Source organism: Myotis yumanensis, unplaced genomic scaffold (genome assembly GCF_028538775.1).
Source record: "Myotis yumanensis isolate MYYU_CA2020_CCGP unplaced genomic scaffold, mMyoYum1.0.hap1 SCAF_8, whole genome shotgun sequence".
NCBI classification, from domain to species: Eukaryota; Metazoa; Chordata; class Mammalia; order Chiroptera; family Vespertilionidae; genus Myotis; species Myotis yumanensis.
This window is the reverse complement of record NW_027223759.1, coordinates 1,380,671-1,403,041: the sequence shown is the minus strand read 5'-3', so window position 1 is coordinate 1,403,041 and position 22,371 is coordinate 1,380,671. Positions and strand designations below refer to the sequence as shown.

Genomic DNA, 22,371 nt, shown 5'->3' with positions numbered 1-22,371 from the left:
GCTAAAAGTCAACCCAAAATTAAAAGTCAAGTTTGGAAGCTTTTATATCTTGATTTGAATTGGATTCCCGTGTGATAGTCGTTTGTGACTTTGATTATAATTTTTGCAAACAATGTGCTAGAGCTGCAGTTACATAAGCTCAGCACTAAGATGCAGATATACTAACTTGATTGACATCATGTTTGGAAAGACACTTGTGATCATTTGCTTTGCTTGACATTTTCATAACTAACTCAACTGACAATAAAAACAATCGTCATTTCTGCAGAATAAAAAATCTCAAGATGTGTATGACCCCTACCTTGAAATGGAGGGTTAATGTTACTTACAGTGCTATTGAACGTGAGGCAAATAACTGAAAACATGTGTCAGCTTATCTACATCTCTAAATATTTTAAGGTGACATAATAATAACAGCTAACATTTACTGAGGTCTAGAAGCGCATGTACATGATTTCATTTAGCCTCTGGCTTAGGGACTGCTTTGCAATGGAGAAAGCTATTTTTACAGAGATTGTTTAACTTGTAAGTATGAGGCTGAGTTGGTGTGAAAAACCAGGAAGTCTAACTCCTATGTGTAACCAGTGCAAACGCTGCCCCTGCTCGGAGTGGGTAACACACATTGCTCCTGTCATGCTATTCCATGTCAGCTGGGTGCCATTTACTTATTTCAGTATATCTCTGGGAAAAGGAAAACTGTACCATTAGTCATGGGACAATATCGACAATGTATTTTCTCAGCATGTGCAATTTAATAGTGATCATTGAATTCAGGGTGCTCTTCAAAAATACAACACTTTGTGAAAGTTCAATGAGAGTTCTAAATTGACTTTTTTTAAATTGACTATCACATGTACTTTTATATACTAGGTCATTCCTAGAGTTTTGATGAGTGAAATGGAATAACCTATTTTGTTGATTACCTTATTGGGTTTCTGCATTGTTGAGTCATTTTTTAACATGTCCTGTAATTTCTGGGACTCTGTAATTTTTAAATTGTTAGCTGGCTTACTGTCCGTTACATGCAAAAGAGACAAAAAGCCGGTGTGGCCCAAATTCAAATGGTTAGTTTCCAATCCCAGGCGTGCCGGGTCCTTTCGGTGAGGAGTTGGGCTAGGCCCAGAGGAACTGATCAGACTCCATTCCCAGAAGTCTGCACGGCTGGTGAAGAAGTGTGTCCACGTTCCTAATTCCAGGTTCCTCCGTGGAGAAGGGAGAATGAGACTTCCCCCAAATGGCCTTTCAAAAGTGAGAAGAGCTCTAAGACGAGGCAGTAGAGGAAGGGGTGGGACTGAGATGTGGGGTTTTTGGCCTGGATGCCTTTTCCTGGAGTCCAAGGAACAAAGGAACCATCCTCTCGCCAAATGGTCCAGTTTCCATGCTTCAGGCTCCAACGAAACCGATAGCAGGAGCTGGGAAGGCCTCCCGGAGCCAGAACCAACAGCGGCAGGAGCGACTGGGCTTCAGGGCTCTTTGCATTTGGGATTCTCTGAACAAAACTCTTCCTATACTAACCATTTTTTTCTTTTTATATAAACTTTGAACCTTTACCCAAGGCTTAGCGTTATCTTATCCTAGCCCCTTGTTTTACAAATGAGACACCAGGGAAGGTAGGGAATGTGTTCAAGCTCATGGGCAGAGCAGTGACAAGCCCAGGACTAATTTCTCGTCTCTAATGTTGGGGACAGCACCCTCCCTAGAATCTCATGAATGGTTCCTATGGACTGTGCTGAAAATGATGAATGAAGCCCCTAAACATAGCATCACTGTCCTCCAACTTGATAACTATTTTCGTTGAGGGCAGAAGCCTTAACGTATATTCCCTTCTATCTCCCTACATAACTTGGTGAAAGTAGATGCTCAATAAAAAGGGTAAGAGCACTGATGGAATCTCTATGTATTTCTTAATTTAGAATGCATTTGGAAGTGCTGGAATGTGAGATGGCACATACTGACTTTTTGGTACCTTACTTCCTTACCAGAATGGCAAGTTGGAGTTGCCAAGCCATTTGCTAATGGAAGACACATACATACATGCATACATACATCAAATTGAACATTACTAAGAGCAGGAATTAATACAGGAAACTGTGTGAGAAAAAAATATATAATGTGTTTGATAAATAAAAGACAAATGAAATGTGAAAATTGGATGGTTATGCAAAATAAGTGAATAAGCAACATAGAAACCTATTCTGTACTTTTCAAGCCTTCATCATCTAAAGAAATGACTCAGTCCTCTGAGTCGATATGGTTTAGGGGCAAAGCGGCCCAGATTTAGGGTCAGAGGATCTGAGTTCTTAGCTTGGGGTCAGCCCTAAGCATCTTGTATGACCTCTGCCAAGTATGTCGGACTTCCTTGGTTCATTCAGTTGAGGTGATCATTGCTGCAAATCACAGAATCCTAGATGAATAAAGATCACAGCATTCTCTAATGATTTCTAGGTATCTATTACGAAATGGGCTTTTATCTATCAGGTAATTTAACACAAAACAATCCGACGCGGTGAGTTATAGAAATTCTAGGCGGTATTGATTGAGCCACGCCCCCACTTTCAGGCCAGGGTGTAGGTTTAATGAGTTTACGTGTTGCAACAAATGGCGTGTGAAGCCACGTTTCTCTGACTCCGGCGTCTGTCTCCTACCAGGAGTGCAAGAGGAAACGAGGGTAAAGCTCACGCTCAGACCGATGAGTTTCAGAGGCAAGTGGCGGTGGGGACAGACTCACTGGGGAACTGATGTGCGTACATGCACAGCCTGGACACGGACAACAGAGTGGTGAAGGCCTGGGAGGGGGGTGCGGGGGGAGGGGGTCAATGGGAAAAAACAAAAAACAAAAAAGGGGGGGCATGTATAATACACTCAACAATAAAGATAAATTAAAAAATAAAACAAAAAAGATCAAGGTCACTACTTGTTTCCTAGTTGGGTAAACCAAGCAGCGAAGAGTTGTATTCATTTTGTCAAAATCTCACAGCCAGTTGGGGAGGGCGGGCAGGAAACCCTGCCAGCGGGGAGTGTGCTCTCAGAGGAATGGCTGCCCAGGTGGGAAGCGGAACGGAAGCGCTTCGGTTTGATGGGAAAGTATAACTTTTCGTAGCTAAGGATTTGTACTCGTTTTCTAGTCCAGCTGCAACAAATCGCCACAAATGCAGAAGCTCACGACACACAGTGACCGTCTCCCGGCTCCGTGGGCCAGGAGTCCCATGAGCTTGTCTAGTGTTCAAGGCCCCCAGGCCATAGCCACGGTGCTGGCAGGCTGTGCTCTCTCTGGGGGTTCTGGGAGGGAAGCCTCTTCCGGACTCACTCGGGTTGTTGGCAGAATTCGGTTCCTCTCGGTTGTAGAGCTGAACCCCCGCTCCCCGCCGGCTGTGAGCTTGAGGGCCACCTTCATCTGCTGGACCTCACCCCGGGCCCGTCAAGAGGAACGGGATCTAAGTTCCCGGGAGTAGAATCCAGGCCACGATCTTTCTTCCTTGACCAACTCCATCCTGTAAGTAACTTGCTCAACACGCACTTTCCGTGCGGCCTCTCTGTAGGGCGGGGGCCGCGGGTGTGGTGCACGTCCCACTCCTGCCATGTGCTCCTGCCTGTGGGGCATCCACACTCCACGCCGCTCTCACCAGCTCTGAGCCACTCGCCCTGCACGTCCCAGGCGTTCATTGTGCCTGGAGGCGTTTGCACAACACTTTTCTTCATTTACGCTTGGTAGTTCTTTTTACGACTGGCCAGGACCTAGAGACAGAGGAGTGAAGAGCGTCGGGGGGTCAGGAGGCCGGGGAGGTGCTGTCTTCCTATTGTATTTCCCCAAATTCACAGCCAAGAGTTTCCCTGTGTTCACTGAGCGTGCAGGCTCCCAGCTCCTCTCCCAGAGGTTTGGGCTCAGAGGCTCGGGGGACGCTCTGGTGGCGACGCTGAGGGCGGGGAGCGTGGGCTCCCACTTTGGTTCCTGCTGCATCAGTGACTGGGCACCTGCTCACTCCAGAGCCTAAAACATAACCCGAGCTCCAGGCGACAGTGCACAAAAGGGAGCTTAGTCTGAGGCTCTCACGGCTGTGAGAGAGCCGCAGGGAGAGGAAGCCTCTCTATGTTCTGTTTTCTTACCTCTTCGTATCTTGAAAGTATTGGGGACACCGGGCCAGGCTGGGGGTGGGAGATTAAAATCTACACGGGCATCTCTTTCTAAGAAGGTTCTGCTGGAAGGAATGACAGTTCTTTGCAAGAATAATTGTAAGACTTCGGTTTTGCCACAAAAGAAAAAGACAAGAAGAGCGAGGAGGGGGTAGAAGGCGGTGAGGATGGCGCACTTGGCGCTGTTGGCAGCGGCACCGTCTCTACCACGTGCAGTGACAGGTGGGGGTGTGGGAGGGAGACGGGGCTGAGTCCTGTTGGGGTTCAGGAGACGTGCAGCGTGTGTCATACACCATCCCCGGAGGCGCGTACAGATAGCAAACGCCTCGCTTCACTCCCACACCGGTTCAGGACACCTGATGGCAAATCAGCCATGCATGGGGAATGCTTCTTAGCCAACTTTGTAGAGACCAGATGAATAATGGAGAAGTGATATGGCTTCGGGCCTACAAAAATCAAAGATATTTTGGAAATGGAGGAGTGGAAGATGCAAGTTGTATTTTTTTCCCCCTTAATCTTGGATTGAACGTATACTTTTAGTATTAGGCTTAGGCAATTCAACTGAAAATAAGACTTATTATAAAGAAAAGGAAATTAATAGTATACACAAGAACAATAACAATCGGGGGGAAGAAGCAGGCTTGCAAGGCTTGTATGCATTTATAGGGTTTACATATTTGTGTTTGATAAATCAGTATTGTCACTTCTATTTATAATTTTATGTAGAATAAAACATGCTTTTACATGGAAATAAGTCAAGAAGACTGGTTAGAATTTGTGATTTCAGCATTAAGATCTGTGAAACGTGTCTTGTGGTGAGATCTATGACAATTTAAAAAAATGAAACCAGACTAACATTCCATAAGACCTGAGAGACTAGGATGTTATCGAAGATCTTAAAACAGTCTTTATTCCTCCAAGTTCTTTCTGTGATTAAATAAATCATTTTTATTTTCTGCTGGTGATTCTTTGGGCAAGAGGCACCGTCTGTTTAGAAATAAGCTATTCTTCATCCCATGTGTACAGTAAAGAAGAAATTATTTTGTTTCTAATAGCAGCACCAAATCTCCCAGTTTGTTTAATTTTGAGATGTGAACATAAAATAGTTCTGATGGGAAGCACGGAGCTAGCGGTTAGAAAGAGAAATTGCCAGTCACTGCTGCTCGTACCGTTGTGATGACAAAGCCACGTAAGAGTTTAAACTGAGTGTTCTCAGTTTTGATGAAGTGCTTTTCCCACCAAACAAACCTAAGCGCACTTGAAAAGAAACCCACAGTGGAGTTAGTCATTCAACCTGACCTCCTCTAGCCAAATACCTCGTCTCTTCTCAAAACTGTGCAAGCGCTACTACATTTCACAAAGAAGTTAACAAGATCTGAACGACATTTACAATGATTTGCTCAACAGCTCTGGGCAGTTACTATCAGATGTATTTCAGGAAAGATAAATTTAGAATAAGGTAAATCCTGGAGATAGAACCACTTGCTGGCCCAGCCAGCATGGGTCAGTGGTTGAGCGTCGACCTATGAACAGGAGGTCACGGTTTGATTCCCAATCAGGGCACATGCCCAGCTGGTGGGCTCGATCCCCAGTGTGGGGCATGCAGGAGGCAGCCGATCAATGATTCTCTGTTATCATTGATGTGTCTGTCTCTCTCTCCCTCTCCCTTCGTCTTTGAAATCAATAAAAATATATTTTAAAAAATAATAAAATTAAAAAGAGAGAACCACTTGCTGAATGAACACATTAGAGGCAATATGCAAAGAACCAAGAGCTAAACCGAGGAATACAGTTCAGCAAGCATCTCCTGATAGCAACCATGCCATTACATCTATGCCGCTATGGGACTCGATTTCAATGGCCCCTCAGATGTATCTGCATGGCGTCACCTGCACGATGCATCTGTTGTTGCTCTAGAGAACTCTTGGTGAAAGGGGCAATTCCTCCGGAACCACTTCTCACCGCCAAGTGTCCCCTGGCGAGGAAATTGGATTGATCCTCTGTAGAGTAGACGACTCAAGTGAATGGATCCCCAGGTACAATGGGCAGGTGCTCACCGTGTGTCTGAAAGACTGCCACCCACACTCGCTGCTGCCCCTGAGAAACCCGGGGCCCACAGACCCGCCCCCATCATTAGAGGTGCTACACGTTTACGCAGCGCAAAGAACAGCCTCATTCCCGGGGGCCCACTCTCCAGCTCGCCGGGACTTGGGAAGGAAAGCTGTGAAAGTGAAATGACTTGCAAGGATAAATATTTTGTGAGTTGAACAACGTCCTCTTAAAATATCGCAAGTGCCAGAATGATGTAGTCACACCAAGGGATGTTTCACTAGGATACCTTTTGGGACTTTGATCTCGAAGCCCACCAGATAAGCAACAAAAATAACTGCGAGTGTTGGGTGAAATATTTTTCAAATATGTTGGTTTCAGGAAAAACTCCAAACATGTTTTTGAAGCACTTTTCCCTTCAGTTATTAAAGGTAATTTAATACTTACTCATGTGTAAGTCATCAAAGAATTGTTTCATAAAAACCTATCTGATTTCCAAATAGAATAATATTTATTTACATTTATATTTGTATATTTTGGTATTATATATATTTGCTACAGAAAAATATAAAATACTCTTTTAATTTTGGCTTAATTGCTAGGATTTTCAAGTCAGTATAGTAAACTACAATTTGTTCAATATCCAACCAACCACAGAACTTGAAATCTGAGTAGTTTCAGGACTTTATTGTGTAAGAAATTAAACATGCTGCTATAAGAACCCCGCCACCCCCCAATTTCTATTGTCAGTACAGATTCCAGCGCTACGTAAAGCCTTCTGTAAGGCATTTATGAAAGCATTAGTAAAATAAATGACCATCAATAGTTATGATTAGTGTTCTTGTTTTCAAATTTAGAATCCTAAAGTGCTCTATCAATTCATTTTTTTCATTCATTTATACAACAAATGTAAGTTACCTGCCAGGCACAAAGTATAGGAAGGTCTATCAGAAATGGCTTCTGGTGCCCAGCTGGCGTGGCTCAGTGGTGAGCGTCCACCTGTGAACCAGGAGGTCAGGGCACATGCCTGGGTTGTGGGCTCGATCCCCAATGTGGAGCATGTAAGAGGCACCCGATCAATGTTTCTCTCTCATCATTGATGTTTCTATCTCTCTCCCTCCCTTCTCTCTGAAATCAATAAAAGTGTGTGTTTTTTTTAAAAAAAGAAATGGCTTCTGGCTCTGAGAAACCATACCAGCAAGGGAAAGCGAGACCCACGAAACTGACGCCACCACATCCCAAACGAAGATTAGACAAAGCACGTTATTCAAAGGAAGATTAAACTCGAGTTTAATTTTAAAATCTTCTTATCATATTAGAGTTCTTTGAAGTTTACTTGGATAAAATATTCCGTTAGATTTTTCAGGATCCCAGGTATCCTGGATAAATGAAAATTGATGTTTCTCTATCTAATGGAAAAACAACATATATGTGTGACAAATCTCAAATATAATATAAGCAAGAGACTTTTAAAAATTGGAAGAGTTTAATAAAAATATCATTTTCATAGTGGTCTTTGTTTTGAAAATTTCAATTTATCATGGAAATAATTTTGGTCCATTAAAATGATATTAATTACTATCTCACTCAATATTTTAGGTCATGACCCCAGCATTTAAGAAGTTCTTCAAGACAGTGTTGGACATGATCCAAGAGAAAATGTGATTTGAGTCTGGAGACAGCTGTGCATGTAAGTATTAGAAAATTAGATTTTTCTCATGTCAATGTAATAAAAGCTAAAATATCAGCTCATTAATTACTGAATTGTAAAAACTTGATTAATGTTTTCCTGCCGTTATGACATGCATGGTTTTTCATATCTAAAATTAATACAATGTGTCTAATTTTTGGGGTTGTATTTTTCTTAAGGTCAGCTAATAAAGCCCAATATAGCAGAGAGGAGAGAAGCCTTCTGTGGGAGACTGCTACCACTTTTTTATAAACTGCTTCCAGGTGAGTCATCGGTGAAGGGAGCAATGGCATAGACTCTATTTGCTAGTTCCTGGCGCGCTCCCATGGCACCTGATGATAAAACAATACACAGAACACATGGGCAAGGCCTCTAGGATTCTTACGCTAACCCTTGCCCTATAGTAAAAAGCATGACAACTTTCCTAACAAAATGAAATCTAAGGTTACACTTCACTGGCAAATAGCCATGGATTGAAAGTTTTTTTTTTATCTCCTTTGAAAAACATTTTTTACACATTTATCGTCATATTTTATGATGCTACCAGGACAATCTGTACCTCATCAAAAGCTGTCGGGCACCTCACAGGGAGTAAGCGTCATACACTTCACCCCGCAGTGCTGTTAGCTCAGGGTGGTGGTTAGGGACCATTTTTCATTTGTTCAGGATTCTATCCACTATTAGAAATGCTGACCAGAAATGCTTTTGTTTGGTATGTCTATCTTCTGCAACCAAATCTTAATAATGTCCATGACTTAGGGAATTGTGTATTCCCTGGTTAAAAAACAAAACAAACAAAAAACACCACAACTGTGAAGAATAATTTCTATAAAATTATAAGGCCATTTCTATAAAATTGTAAGGCCATTTTAATGAAATATGAATGTTGATTCTCAAGAAATTGGCCCAAGAGCAATTTCTTTCTGGCCCAAGTTTTAACGTAGTGAAAACTCAGAAAATTAAAAATGAGATCAATATTAATAGGAAATAAAGATAAGTTTTATAGTAAATATGCCATCAAAAGTGGTGCTTTATGTTTACTTTGATACTTTAATTATTTTATCCCAATTTTGGTGAAGGAAAAGAAAACAAGATGTTTTCTAATTACTAAAAATGTATATGCCAGAAGCTTCCCTGTGTGTAATACTAATTAAATTAAATTGAAATGTATTTAATTAAGCTCATTAGTAGTTTAAGCCACAATGCCCTTAACTTTGTAATACATAAGGCTATTCCTCAAGTCCTTAAAGCAAAGTTATTGTCATTTGAAAGAAATTTTCTGCTGAGAACCAAGTATATGTATTTCATAAATGTTGATGAATTATATTGTTTTCATTTTCTATTGCAGTTTGATTTGTATCACATACATATTTTATTGGGGCCTTGATGATGGAGAAAAGGCGTGTGCGGTGTTTTCTGTACCTCCTGCCTTTCCTCATGGTGAGCATACTTCTTCTGACACATCTGCCTCGCTATGATTATTGCTTCTCTAACTGCCCATACATCTGTCGTTGACAAAGATGCATCGCCACAAAAGGACATGCCATGATCCGATGCACAAACCAAGGACATGTTTACACCGGTCAGCAGAGCAACGATGTACTTCCCCTCCGTGTGCACTTCAAGGCCTTTGTCCCGGAGCAGGGACGGTAGGACGGTGGCTTCATTGGGTGGGGACATGTCAGAGTGAGACAAGCACATGGACACAACCATGCGAGACCCCAGAGGAAAGTGCTGCTCAGTTTGAAAACAAGCACCGGATGGCTCACAGCCCGCCGCGCACAGTAGGTCAGCTACTTCAGCCGGGCCTGTGGGGTGTGAGACAGCAGATCCCAACCTGCTGGTCTTCCTCCCATTCTGCCAGCTGATTGGCTTACGTCGAGTAAAACGCAATTTGGAATCATGCACTGGGTTTTGAGTTCACGTCCTCACCCTCTCTTTCAGATAAGCATTGTGCCGTGTCCGGGCAGGCCGGCTGCCAGCGCGGGGCAGGCGTGCACACGAGTGTGTGCAGTGGCTCTGCCGTCTCCGCAGGGGATGCGGGGCTGGGAGGGGAGGGTGGACCAGGGGGGACAAAAAAGCAACTGCTACCCTGGACGGTCATGGGCCCCACACATTTAATGTTATGTTTCTTTTTTAAAAATATATTTTTATTGACTTCAGAGAAGAAGGGAGAGGGAGGGAGAGATAAAAACATCAATGATGCGAGAGAATCATTGATCAGCTGCCTCCTGCAGGCCCCACACTGGGGATCGAGCCCGCAACCCGGGATGTGTCCTGACCGAGAATCAAACCTGGGACCCTTCAGTCCGCAGGCCAACGCTCTATCCACTGAGCCAGACCAGCCAGGGCAGCTTTTATGTTTCTTTACAGCAATATTTTGCTTATGTTTCTCTCTGCCACACATTAAAAGCTGACCGTATTAATTGGAATTTTTCTTGCAAAGATTCCAATGGAGCCCCCGAGACAGAAAGCCATGCCCGTGGGAAGGTGCAGTCCCCACCCCAGCCCGGCCCGGCGTGTCTCCCACTAGAACGTGGCCGGGCTCCCAGCTCATGCTCCGATGAGAAGCTGGGGGACATGATCTCCTCCGGTCCTGTGCCAGCAAATACTTTGCCTGTGGTTTTCCAAGCAAACCCCACAAAGACGCAAACAAAGAAACTCAACAAAAACACAGAAAACTGAACCTGAAGGAAAGCAAGGCCGCATTCCTGTCCGCATGGGAGTTGGAAAACACTCCCAGGCCAGGAGCGGTGGGCACCCTGCCCTGCTCACATGCCACCACGGGAAGCGGACCAGGACTCAGGACCCGGGACCGGCTTCAGTCCCACCGCCACCGAGCGTGGCCGCGAGCTGCCCACGCCAGCGCTGGGCTGGCAGAGACGTCCCTCACGGATTACCAACCGAATTATAAAAACGATAACAATTCTGAGTATTGTCGGGGCCACAGACGCCCCTCTGTCACCGGGGACCATGTGACCTCCGTTTACAGAGGACAGCGGAGCCAGGCTGGGGCGGACCCTCTGGCCTGCGCTCAGGGAGCAGGTGGGAAGGGGCAGGGGTGCCCGCGGCCCTGTCAGCACCCACAGCGAGTCCTGGATCAACCCCGCAGGACTCGACGGCCAGGCACAGACTGCTCTGCCCTGGACCCGCCTTGTCCATCACTTGAAATAGGACACGACACAGGAGACACTCACTGTGGAAACCGGCAGATGCGACCGAGCAGGGACTCCCCCCCAGCCAGTTGACCAAGCTCTGCCCTGTTTCCCGCCGGAACCCACTGCCTACGATCCACACTTGCACGATTCTGAAATTTTCTTTTTAATTCCTTAGATTCCTGTCGTAGCGGAACCAGAACAGAGCCATAATGAATCTAGGAAGTTGAGTGTTACCAGAAATAAAATTATGACGGCTCAATATGAATGTTACCAGAAAATTATACAAGACCCCATTCAACACACTGAAGGTAAACATGACTGTTTAATTTTCTATGCTCTGATATATTTCTAAGAGAAAACCACCCCATTCCTTCATACGGGGGTCGTAGGCCCCTTATTAAAAACGGCTGAGTTGCTCATTTTTCTGGTATCTGAACAGTTTTAATTACTTTATGAAGAACACTTTATGACATAATTTCTCTCTCCTACGAAATTCTAATCAGAATATGTGCAACAGGGATATTGTTAGTAGCAATTATTATGGTATAAAAATATTTAAAATATCCAATTAAGTCTGTGTTTTGAATTAAATAAGTGACAGTTGATCTTCAGTTTATGTAATTATGTTTTTAACGAGCTGCTGGATCGGAGTTTGCATAATAAAATGACGAACGATTTTTTTTCCTATAATTTATGCTTTGAATAGTACATTTAGTCGCAAAGTTAATGAAGTGTAAGTGCTTCTGCTCCCATTGTCAGTCTTCAGATATGTCTGAGGCATTTACTGAGCGTCTCCTAAATGCCTTATTGGCCCCAATTCTGAAGAAGTAAAGATGAGTAACACCAGCAGAGTGGCCAGACTTAGCAAAATAATAATAATAATAATAATAATAATAATAATAGAAAATAACACCTGTATTTTATCTGGCAGCCTTAACAACATGGTGTTCTTCAAATATAAAATGCAAACTCACAATACAACAAAGCAAAAGACTTTAACTATTCCTAGATTTTTAAACTATCAGTGGAAACAAAGATCTTAAAATGTTTTGAAATATTTGATATATTTATATATTATTTATATTTATATTAAAAAAGTGTTAAAAGTAGGTTGTTATTAATATTTGTAACTGTCAAGATGTACTCGCTTGTGAGAAAGAGAAAAAAAGTGTGTTTTTTTGACATTGGTCAACTTTTAAAATTTTAATATATAAGTAAACAACGTAATTTGTTTATCTTTGGAGAAGTACTTGGGTACCTCTGCTTGAACATTCTTATTAGAAGATATTTATCCAGTTAAAAATATCTTAAAAATAAGTCAGACAGACCAGTTTGGCTCAGTGGCTAGAGCGTCGGCCTGTGGACTGAAGAGTCCCAGGTTCGATTCCGGTCAAGGGCATGTACCTTGGTTGCGGGCACATCCCCAGTGGGGGGTGTGCACGAGGCAGCTGATGGATGTTTCTCTCTCATGGATGTTTCTAACTCTCTATCCCTCTCCCTTCCTCTCTGTAAAAAATCAATAAAGTATATTTTAAAAAAATAAAAATAAAATAAGTCAGACAATGACAGATGATCTGATATTAGGTCAATAGGAGTTGAATGATCAAGCATTGAACTATTTGTGTACAAATTCAGACATGTCTCATTTTAATTTGGAAGCCAGTTATTCTAACCATGACGGTGAAGTAATCCCTGCACGCTCAGGCGCCCATGGGGACGTCCCGGTCAGCGATGACCAGCAGGTGTGAAGGGTGCCATGTGGCCTGGGCCCCTGGGTTGGTGTGAGTGCACTCTGTGCTGTGGGCACAATGACAGAGTCACCCAGGGATGCATCGCTCAGACCGTGCCTGGCTACCGGCTATACATGAGTCTTCACCGTCAGTAGACAGCCAGTATTCCATGTCAGTGTGGGTCCACCACCAAGACTACGGGTAGCCCCAGCCGGTGTGGCTCAATGGATAGAGTGTCGGCCTGTGGACTGAAGGGTCCCAGGTTTGATTCACGGTCAAGGGCACATGACTGGGTTGCCAGCTCGATCCCCAGTAGGGGGAGGGAGCCGATCCATGATTCTCTCTCATCACTGCTGTTTCTATCTCTCTTCTTCTCCCTTCCTCTCTGAGATCAATAAGTATATGTATATTTTAAAAGTCTGTCCTCACGGACACCTGCTAGAGTTGGTCATTCCCGCCTTCCTCTCCCGCCCCCGCCCCAGGCATGTACTGCAACCGGACCTGGGACGGCTGGCTGTGCTGGAACTACGTGCTGGCGGGCACCGAGTCGGTGCAGCACTGCCCGGACTACTTCCAGGACTTCGACCCCTCAGGTAACGGTGCCACTGGTACGCCCTCCCCTGGACACCCCGTCAGTAAACCTGAGGCTCACGAGACTGTTCTCCTTTTCCCTTTTTCATTTTAAAGAAAAGGTTACAAAGATCTGTGACCAGGACGGACACTGGTTTAGACACCCAGACAGCAACAGAACGTGGACCGACTACACCCGGTGCAACACCAACACGCACGAGCGCTTGCAGGTAGGTCGTTCTTGTGTGGAGGGAACTGGATCTGCACTCGCTACCACACAGCGTTACCGAAAGGCACGTTGGAGAAAGCTAGCCAGCGCCCGGCCTCCGGGAAGCCTGTCCGCCGTGGCCTGGAGAAGAGCCGTAGGAAGACGATCTGTAGGAATAACGCCCGTCGAACCTGCCTCGCCCTGAGGACGCCGCTCTGCAGGGGACGGTGCCTTACAGGACCGGGTGCAGGCCCGAGCTGCCAGCTTCCCAGAGAGCACGCACGAGGACACGGAAGGGAAGCCTTGTGGTGGCGGTGGGTGGATTTCTAGAATGCCACGGAGAGATCGGCCTCAAGCGGACTAGGCCGTCCAGCGGTGACAACAGTCCTCTGTCCCTTCTGACCGGCCGTAGGGCCCTCCCCCCGCTCCTGCTTTTCACACCATCCAGTGAGTCCAGGTCATCAGTGTCTGTCACGGAATCAAGCTTTGGTGGTGCCTGGTCCATCTGCAGGTGTGTGTATGGAGAGAAAGGGACAGTTGTCCCAGTGATGGACATTGAGTCCTGCTATGACTTCCGTCCAGGCACCTGACCAGCTGGGTGACCTGCAGCAAGCCACGACCTCTCTCGGCCTCCGTGTAATAAGCAGGGATCACAATAAACCCACCCTCGGGGTTTCCGAAGGATGGACTGGCCACAGGGAAACACTCGGGAAGGGAAGGAGCGTGTAGGACAGCCCTGACAGCCGCCCGCTGTCTTTATCGTTATAAGTCATCTCTCCTTTGCTTGTGCAGAGAAGAGTTTGAAGAAAATTTTAAAAATGGACAATAAAACAGTAAGTTACAAATAAATGAATTACAGACAGATCGCCAAAGAGAACATGTCAAGACCAGGAGGACGTCAGAAGGGACTTGTGCAGACCCTACGTTCCGTCTTGAGGTGCGTCTCCGCCTCAGTCTTGTCAGAGAACAGAAGCCCAGTGGGGAAGGAACGCCTCCTACGACATCCACGTAAAGAACAAGACGGAAGTCACCAAATAGCATTGGTTTCCGGTGCACAGAGAGAGAGGCGAACACTGGCCCTGTCCTCCAAGATGGAAAATGCTGGTTTCACCTGGTACACAACCTCGACAATAACAGAATCCCTGCGTCTACTTAATACAGGCCAGTGGTTCTCAACCTTCCTGGTGCCGTGACCCTTTCATACAGCTCCTCATGTTGTGACCCAACCATAAAATTATTTTCGTTGCTACTTCATAACTGTAATGTTGCTACTGTTATGAATCGTCATGTAAATAGCTGATATGCAGGATGGATTTTCATTGTTACACATTGAACATAATGAAAGCACAGTGATTAATCACGAAAACAATCTGTAATTATATATGTGTTTTCCGATGGTCTTAGGAGACCCCCATGAAAGCGTCGTTCGACCCCCAAAGGGGTCACAACCCACAGGTTGAGAACCACTGATATAGGACGTCTAATTCTTAAATACGAAGGGCATACGAGTGATAAATGTCGATGTCACTGGATAAATTGCGTAAATATCCCTCATTCCAGATGTGTTCGGGCATGTGTTGGTTTGCAGGCTAAATGAGAAGGCCACAGATCACATGTTTGTGAACATGTAGTGCAACCATTGAATTTGATCTTCTACACGGTGGGATTGTGGGATTGACATAAGCCTTACATTTCTTTTTTATTATAAATTACAGACGGCGCTGAATTTGTTCTACCTGGCTATAATTGGACATGGATTGTCTATTGCATCGTTGCTCATCTCACTTGGCATATTCTTTTATTTCAAGTAAGTACATGGAACATAGTGTTAAATTTACCAGTTGTCTTTGGTGAATGTCGTGCCATGTAGCTGGCATGTTATGTGCCGATAAAATATGTGAAATGTAGATGATTCATAATGTTTCAAATAAACTGGATGTTTGAAATAACTTGAAATATAATATGTCGACTTTACCTTAAATCCCAACTTTACAAAATTAGTGGAAATATGAGAATGAAGTCGTATGTGACTGTTTCCACTGTTTGGAAAATGTCACATACTATAGGCCGTCTTAGTTGAATTTTCAGCTTATTGGTCAATTTTAATATCAGGATACATGGTACATTATAGGAACTGATATTTTGTGTGAATGATAGCAATAGCATTTAATATGTATTATTAAAAATAATAATATCAATGCAGTATGGTTTATTTTTTATGTAGGGGATCATTATTGAAATGATTAAATTATACATTGAATTTTACTTGAAATAACAGTTATTTGGGGGAGAGGGAGACTCAGCTCCAGTTTCTTGATACAACAAGTGATTTTTTTTTAATTAATAGGAAAGTAAATTCCCAAACACATATATATTATTTTATGCATTAACATGGTTTTCATAATTTTGATCACCACCAGTCACTATAGAATTCTATGTGAAGAGTGAGGAGCTATATGTCACTGCTTCTTCCTCACTAGTGTCATTATGATACAACCTGCAGACTCATATCTCATTTTAAAAGGGAGGCTAGAAATTCCATCTTTCCCCCAAATATTTCTCTCATGTTTCACACGTTAATAGGCCTATTTTTTCAAAGAGCAATTTCTAAAAAAATCAAGAGCGCTATATGCAGCAAGTACCTGTATCTCTGTGCTAAATTCCATGCTTTAAAAACAGAAAGATGGCGAGCACGCTACAGAGGCAAAACGGAATTAAACCCAATGAGTGTCTTGCTGATGCATGAAATGAAAATGGAAGTGTTGAAGTGATTACGTTGCTTATACTTAAAGTTCATACTGAATGGACAACTAACTGTTCATTCACTATAGTGACCTAAAAAACAAGCCCGGTAATGGCGAGTTAGCATAACAGGAGTGGACTCAATTTCAGGCGCCACTCAGTTCTAATGGGTATGCCGTGCAGTGATATAAAACGTGGAATTCACTCTAATCTTGCCATCGCCATTTAACTGATGGCGTGGACTCAGCCTGATTCCGATTTTTAGAAGCTTCAGTCTCTTTACAAATGGTCATAATACTCTTTAAAATACGGAGCAAAGACGACGCAGATGGTAGCTGGCATACAGGAATCTGTCAATACCTGGTGGGCAGACTGGACCATTAGGTTATCATTAGACTCTAGCAATCAAGTGGGTGCACAGACCTCACTATGTCATCATCTAACATCGCCGCTATATGATAGTAATACCAGGTTAAAAAAAAGTTACTGCAGAGTTCCAGAGAGCGCTGGGAAAACAGGGTGGGGGAGCAGGGGCCGGGGAGGGGGACTCATGCTGATTCTCAGAATCAGAAGACCCCGAGGTGAGGATCTCACGGAAGCCAGTGTTGAAGGATGGGGAGCCGTCCCACAGGCAGACACTGTAGAGTGTAAACTGTGCAAGAGGCAGAGATTCTGTACTCTGGTGCCCGGTTTCACGAGGTTCTCAGTGGTTAACTGAGCTCTGCAGGTTCCTCCAATCCCCACCCTCTCTGTGTGGCCTCGTCATTTTATTGGACTTTCATTGTCTTTTAAAAATGGAGAATTTGAACAAAAAGAAGCAAGGCTACAAATGAATGTTTCTTTCTTATTATCTGTTCTTGGGCTTTAGGTAAAACACGAGAAACCCTCTTCAAGTAGGACCCCAGTCGAGCATTCAATGCATCTTTATCTGTGTGGTCATTCTTACAAGAGAGAGGTTAAGGCACAGGCCAAACAGAACACCGCTCACCTGTCACCTGCTGCATAGCAGGCAACAATTCTGTTGTTTCCTAAGCCTCCATTTCACACCTTTCAAATGCAGACACTATTCGTATCTGCATCACAGATGTGGTGGAAAGACTGAGACACACATGCAGCGTGAAGCCAAGTGTCCAGTTTGGAAAACGTTGTCTAGGACTGGCATAGTTACCGCTCCTTCTTGTTCGTTCCTTAAAAGGTTTCTAGATAAATATTTAGCCCTGACAGGCATAGCATACCACTAGGCTCTTTAAAAAAGAACACGTTGCTAGTTTCATAGGTGCCACATTGATAAAGAAGTTGTTATCATGTTCATATAGAAAAATCCTATATAATAAAAGCCCAGCAACCATAATGACCGGAATGACTGCTCGACCAGTCTCTGTGAGGTGCATTGACCACCTCTCAGTCTTCCCCCTCCCCCCGGCCTGCAGGCTCCAATCACAACATGGCGAACGGGGATGGCAAACGGGGAACCACGGGGAACCGCGTGAGTGGTGGCGGGGTGGGAGTGGGGACTGGTGAGCAAGCGGAAGGCAGACCTCTTGGTCCCCCCCCCCCACCCCCGTACTCCAATCGATCAGTGGTAGCGGCGGGGCAGGACTGGGGACTGGCGAGCGGGCAGAAGATGGCCCTGATCCCAGGCTAGATCTAGGGACCCCACCCTCGCACGTTTCAAGCGCTGGGCCTCTAGTGGTTAAGTAATGAACAAAAAATGTTACAAACCAATTTAGTAGTATATTTATATCAGAAAGCAAGCTAGTCAAAAATAATAAAAACTATTTTTATGCCCACAAGATTCCATACAGCTTATTCAGTACTTGAATCATATTAAAGAATCACAGTCTTTGATGTTAAGACACTTCTAATGTCTACTCCCCAGAGCTGTCTACTCAAGCAGCACAAGCCACTCTCTGCTATAAGCAGCCACCCACTAGTGGGAAGTCACGCAAAGAAAGTCCCAACGTTAGCGTGGTAGGAGCAGGAGGGGCCTCTGCTTGGCTTCTGTGTGCCCCCCATGGCTTAGCACAGGACTTTGCACATAGTAGGCAATACGTTTTAATGAGTTTTTAATAAGTCTTTCCATAAATCTTAATCAATTTTTGAGAAATGAAGACATGAATGGACTGGGAAGCTTATTTGTATGACTGACTTTCCCATGACTTCTCGTGACCTTGGACAAGTCCCTTGCGTCTGTCCGGTCGGTCTGTCTCCATCAGCACTAGGACTCCCTAAAATTCTCGTCTGCAGAAGCATCTGTGCGACACAACATGCGAGGCTGCGGCTAGAATAAAGGGAGGCCACGGCCACCTAGGAAAAGGCTAACTTGGGTGGTTCATGAAGCATGTTCATATGTCAAGAGCAATAAAAATTTTAGTTTTCTTCCAACTAATTCCTAGAGGAGCTGGTGGTTCACATAAAATCACTGTGTGTGAAACAGAAAACCTGTCACCAGCTCCTTCCTGCTCCTACCCCAGTTCTCCGTCCTGCGCCGTGCTGGCCTCGCCTTTGGTCCAGGTAACACTTTTGTCCCCATTTGTTAATGGAGGGTCATTGATCCATCCTAATCAGAACCAGGAGCCACACACAGAGTTGGTTGAGGATACGGCTCATGTTTCCTTTAGAGAAAGGAACGCACACTCCTCATCCACGCTTTAAATTAGAAACAGAACATGGAACACTCGTTCCCAGATACACTTCAGTTTACTATTACAGCCCGTTAAAGGAAGAGGCGGCGCGGAGATGAAACGAAAGGGAGGGGACCAGAGGGACAGACCTTCGGGGCCTGCCAAGTCCTGAGAGACAATGACTCCAGCGCATAATGATCCTTGGAAAAACAAAACAGAACCCTTCGGACGAAAAGAGAAAACAAGTAAACTTTACCGGAATCAGCTATAAATTATTCTTTAATCGCTGTTTAAAATCTGAGAGCGTAGCCCATCCTGCTCTCTCTTTCAGCGGGCTCCGTCTCCTCGCACAGGCGAGGGCGTGCGCAGCATCTGACCTGTGTGAGGAGAGCGGTTCTGTTACTCACCAGCTTCATTTTGCTGGCATTTCAGGCTCGGATACCAAACAATTCAAAAGCCAATTTGCATATTTGCAACGATATCGACAATGATATCGTTTCTGGCTGGTCGAGAAAAGTTCCTAAATGAAACTCAGCACACACACACACACACACACACACACACACAAAAAGCTGCATCCAATTAGGAGGCCCAAGTTTTCTTAACGTAATAAAATAACCCTTCGATGCTTATCTATTTTTTTTTCAGGACAAGTGATCCAAACTCTCCCCTTTTTTCTTAGATCTTATCTGAATATAGTCCATCAATATTGTGAACTTTGTTCTCATTTCCAGTGTCTTCATTTAGCTCTTGAATTAGAACAATTACAGTTTTCTTCTTTAAGGTATCATTTTTCTCCTGAAACTGTTCATGATTCAATCTCTAAATCCATTTTAAGGAAAGCTGACTATTTAAAGAAATTCTGCATTGAAACCTAGAAAACAATCTTACTCTATAGATTACGCCAGGATGGCCCTGTTTTGGCAAATCAGAACATTCACAAGTTTGGTGTTTTTTTTAATCTGGCAAATTGGCCCCGTCAGAAGTTGGAGAGGCCGAGTTCAGAAGTAGTCACCGTGGCCCCGGAGTGACACTCTCCGGCCTGCGCAGACCAGCCCTGCGCCCTCAGCTCCCGTGGTGCCTTCCGTTCCTGTAAAGTGTGCTGTGCACCGGGTGCTGAGAGCGTTCCCGTTCTGTTGCACGGTTTCCTCCAGCTTAACACTGGATATTACTTAATTAACCACATTTTTCCATGTATTATTTTATCAGATTACACTTATTAGGTCTTTTTCCAAATTTATGAATGCTAATCAATGTGCTGAAAAATGCATCTCCTTCTAATGGGGCCGGTGAGGGCTGGAATATTCCTACTCGTAGCGCAAGTCTAAGCTCTGTAAATGCGTCCACGGTCATCGCGTAAGGAAAGCGCTGCCTTTCCACATTAGAGCATCAGATTCAAGCGAGGGCAGAGCGGTGCAAGAAGTCATGGTCGCTCCGGCCGCTGCGGCTCAGTTGGCTGGGCATCGTCCCAGGCGCCCAAAGGCTGCTGGTTCGATTCCAGGTCAGGGCACAGGCCCAGGTTGCGGGCTGGATCCCCGGTTGGGGGTATACGGGAGGCAGCTGATGGATGCTCCCTCTCATGTCCATCTTTCTCTTTCTCTTTCCCTCTCCCTTCCGCTCTCTCTAAAAATCTATTGAAAAAGCAAAGAAGTAATGGATTTACCCCAAAAAGACCCAGTTCTGCCATAATGTAATTGCTATTATTGGTTAATGGCAGAGTCCCAGGAATAGAAATATAAAGCAAATGAATTAACAAATTTGGACTCATTTTAAACAGTAAATTTGTTATTAAAGGCTGTAACATTATTAAAGATCATATATTTCTGTTGACAGAAGTATATTTTATCTATTTTGCTTGAGCAGTTGAAACATAAGTGCCACTTAAGCATAACTACATTTTCCTGGGAACAAAATGACAAATCATTTAAGATACCTAAGGATCCATTGTTTGGTATAAAAACTAGGTACTCATTTAAATGGATTAAAACTTTGTCATTGGAAATACAAAACATAAATAATACGACTTTTTCTTTCTCCTCGAAGTTGTAATATATCTTGCATTCTGGTTTTCCACTCGTGTTTTATAACTAAGTGGCGATTCGCGGTTTCATGGTCTGACTGAGAACAGGGCGGTTTTGTATCCCTGAGGTGAGCTTTGATGCTATTTTGTTATTTGTGGGGAAAGAAGACCAGAGAAGCTAATTGAAAGCAGTCACATGGTGACTGCGTTAGAAAAGACTGCGTGTTCACCATGTGTGGGATAGTACGCTGTGCACGAGACACGACTTACCCCACGCAACCTTCCGGCCTTTCATTCCTGGGAGCCCTATGTGACGTCCTTGTGACAGATGGGGAAGCTGAGGACGGGTTTGTAAGGAACTTGTGCGAGTCGTACTGTATGCCGGTGGCACAGTCCAGGCTCCCTCTCAGGCCAGCTTTCAAAGCCCTCTGATCCGCGTGCACCGACTCAGGCACCTGCTTCTAATTGCCCCACAAGAGGACCGAACGCACAGCATCACATACATCACATGCATCACACATGACGTGTAATGGCTTTGTCGACACATTTACGCCGACTGCCTCTGGAACTCCGCGTGTCGAACATGCATATTGAAATAATTTCTAAAATAATTATGTGGAGAGAACATGAGATGAGCACAATACAGACCCACCAACTACATTTCTTGTTCTGTGGGTTCCTCGGAGATAGAAAGGGAGATTGTAACCTTTAGACACAGGAGAGAGGGTTTGTGGTAAAATATTCTCTAAGCCTATAAAACCATTTTTCAAAAAATATTTTGAGGAGAAGAAGCACATTTAAACATTCAGAGTAGGTGAAATTGGTTGTGGGTTAACATGGGAAAGATCTGGAATGCTTTTAGGGTTTCATTAGAACAAGCCAGTGTGTGTTCCACACACATGTTTGGTTTGCTTTACAAGTAGATTTTATTGGTACGAATGTGCTCACATGTGGTAATGAATGTGCTGAGAAGAAAACAATATGCGTTTCTGGAAAGATCGGAGGCGTTCTACCGCTAGGCATTGGTGGGAAGCACACGTCAAAGGGTGTCTGTGTGCATGTAAGTCACACAGAACCCGGAGGGAGAGAGGGCAGAAGCCACGGCCACAGCTGCAGCCACACCCACAGCCACGGCCAAGGCCACAGCCACAGGCCCCCTGTGCGCTGGGCGCCCTCACACCACGAGGGGAACGGCTTGGCAGTGGTCCAGCTCATTACAAACACAGGATTCCCAAAGCGGATGTGTGGCTGGAGCTTATAGAGGGTGAATCATTTAGGTTGACTGTATTATTGGGATAATTTTGTGTTAAAAAACACACAGAATGTACTGATTTCATGAGCGCTCTTACGCATCCGCTTGGTTTTGGCCTTAAATAACTCATGGAGACGGACTTTTCGTCCATCGTTTTAAAGTGTGGTTGTCACATGGCCTTGTTTGTGTCAGGAAAC

General features: G+C 44.4%; 1 protein-coding gene across 4 annotated transcripts in view; it reads left to right on the top strand.

Annotated features, from left to right (window-relative positions):
• Positions 1-22,371, top strand: part of CALCRL (calcitonin receptor like receptor) — a 71,139-nt gene that overhangs the window by 27,921 nt on the left and 20,847 nt on the right. The window contains exons 1-9 of one of the 4 annotated variants that reach the window (XM_070421659.1): positions 3,475-3,493; positions 7,780-7,870; positions 8,050-8,133; positions 9,219-9,310; positions 9,391-9,654; positions 11,204-11,336; positions 13,241-13,351; positions 13,446-13,558; positions 15,252-15,343. In XM_070421659.1, coding sequence (XP_070277760.1) covers positions 9,257-9,310; positions 9,391-9,654; positions 11,204-11,336; positions 13,241-13,351; positions 13,446-13,558; positions 15,252-15,343 — 767 coding nt within the window. In that variant the 5' untranslated portion in view covers positions 3,475-3,493; positions 7,780-7,870; positions 8,050-8,133; positions 9,219-9,256. Of the gene's footprint in view, positions 1-3,474; positions 3,494-7,779; positions 7,871-8,049; positions 8,134-9,218; positions 9,311-9,390; positions 9,659-11,203; positions 11,337-13,240; positions 13,352-13,445; positions 13,559-15,251; positions 15,344-22,371 lie in introns of those variants that run through there. The other 3 variants (XM_070421658.1, XM_070421660.1, XM_070421661.1) reach the window with 3 other exon arrangements.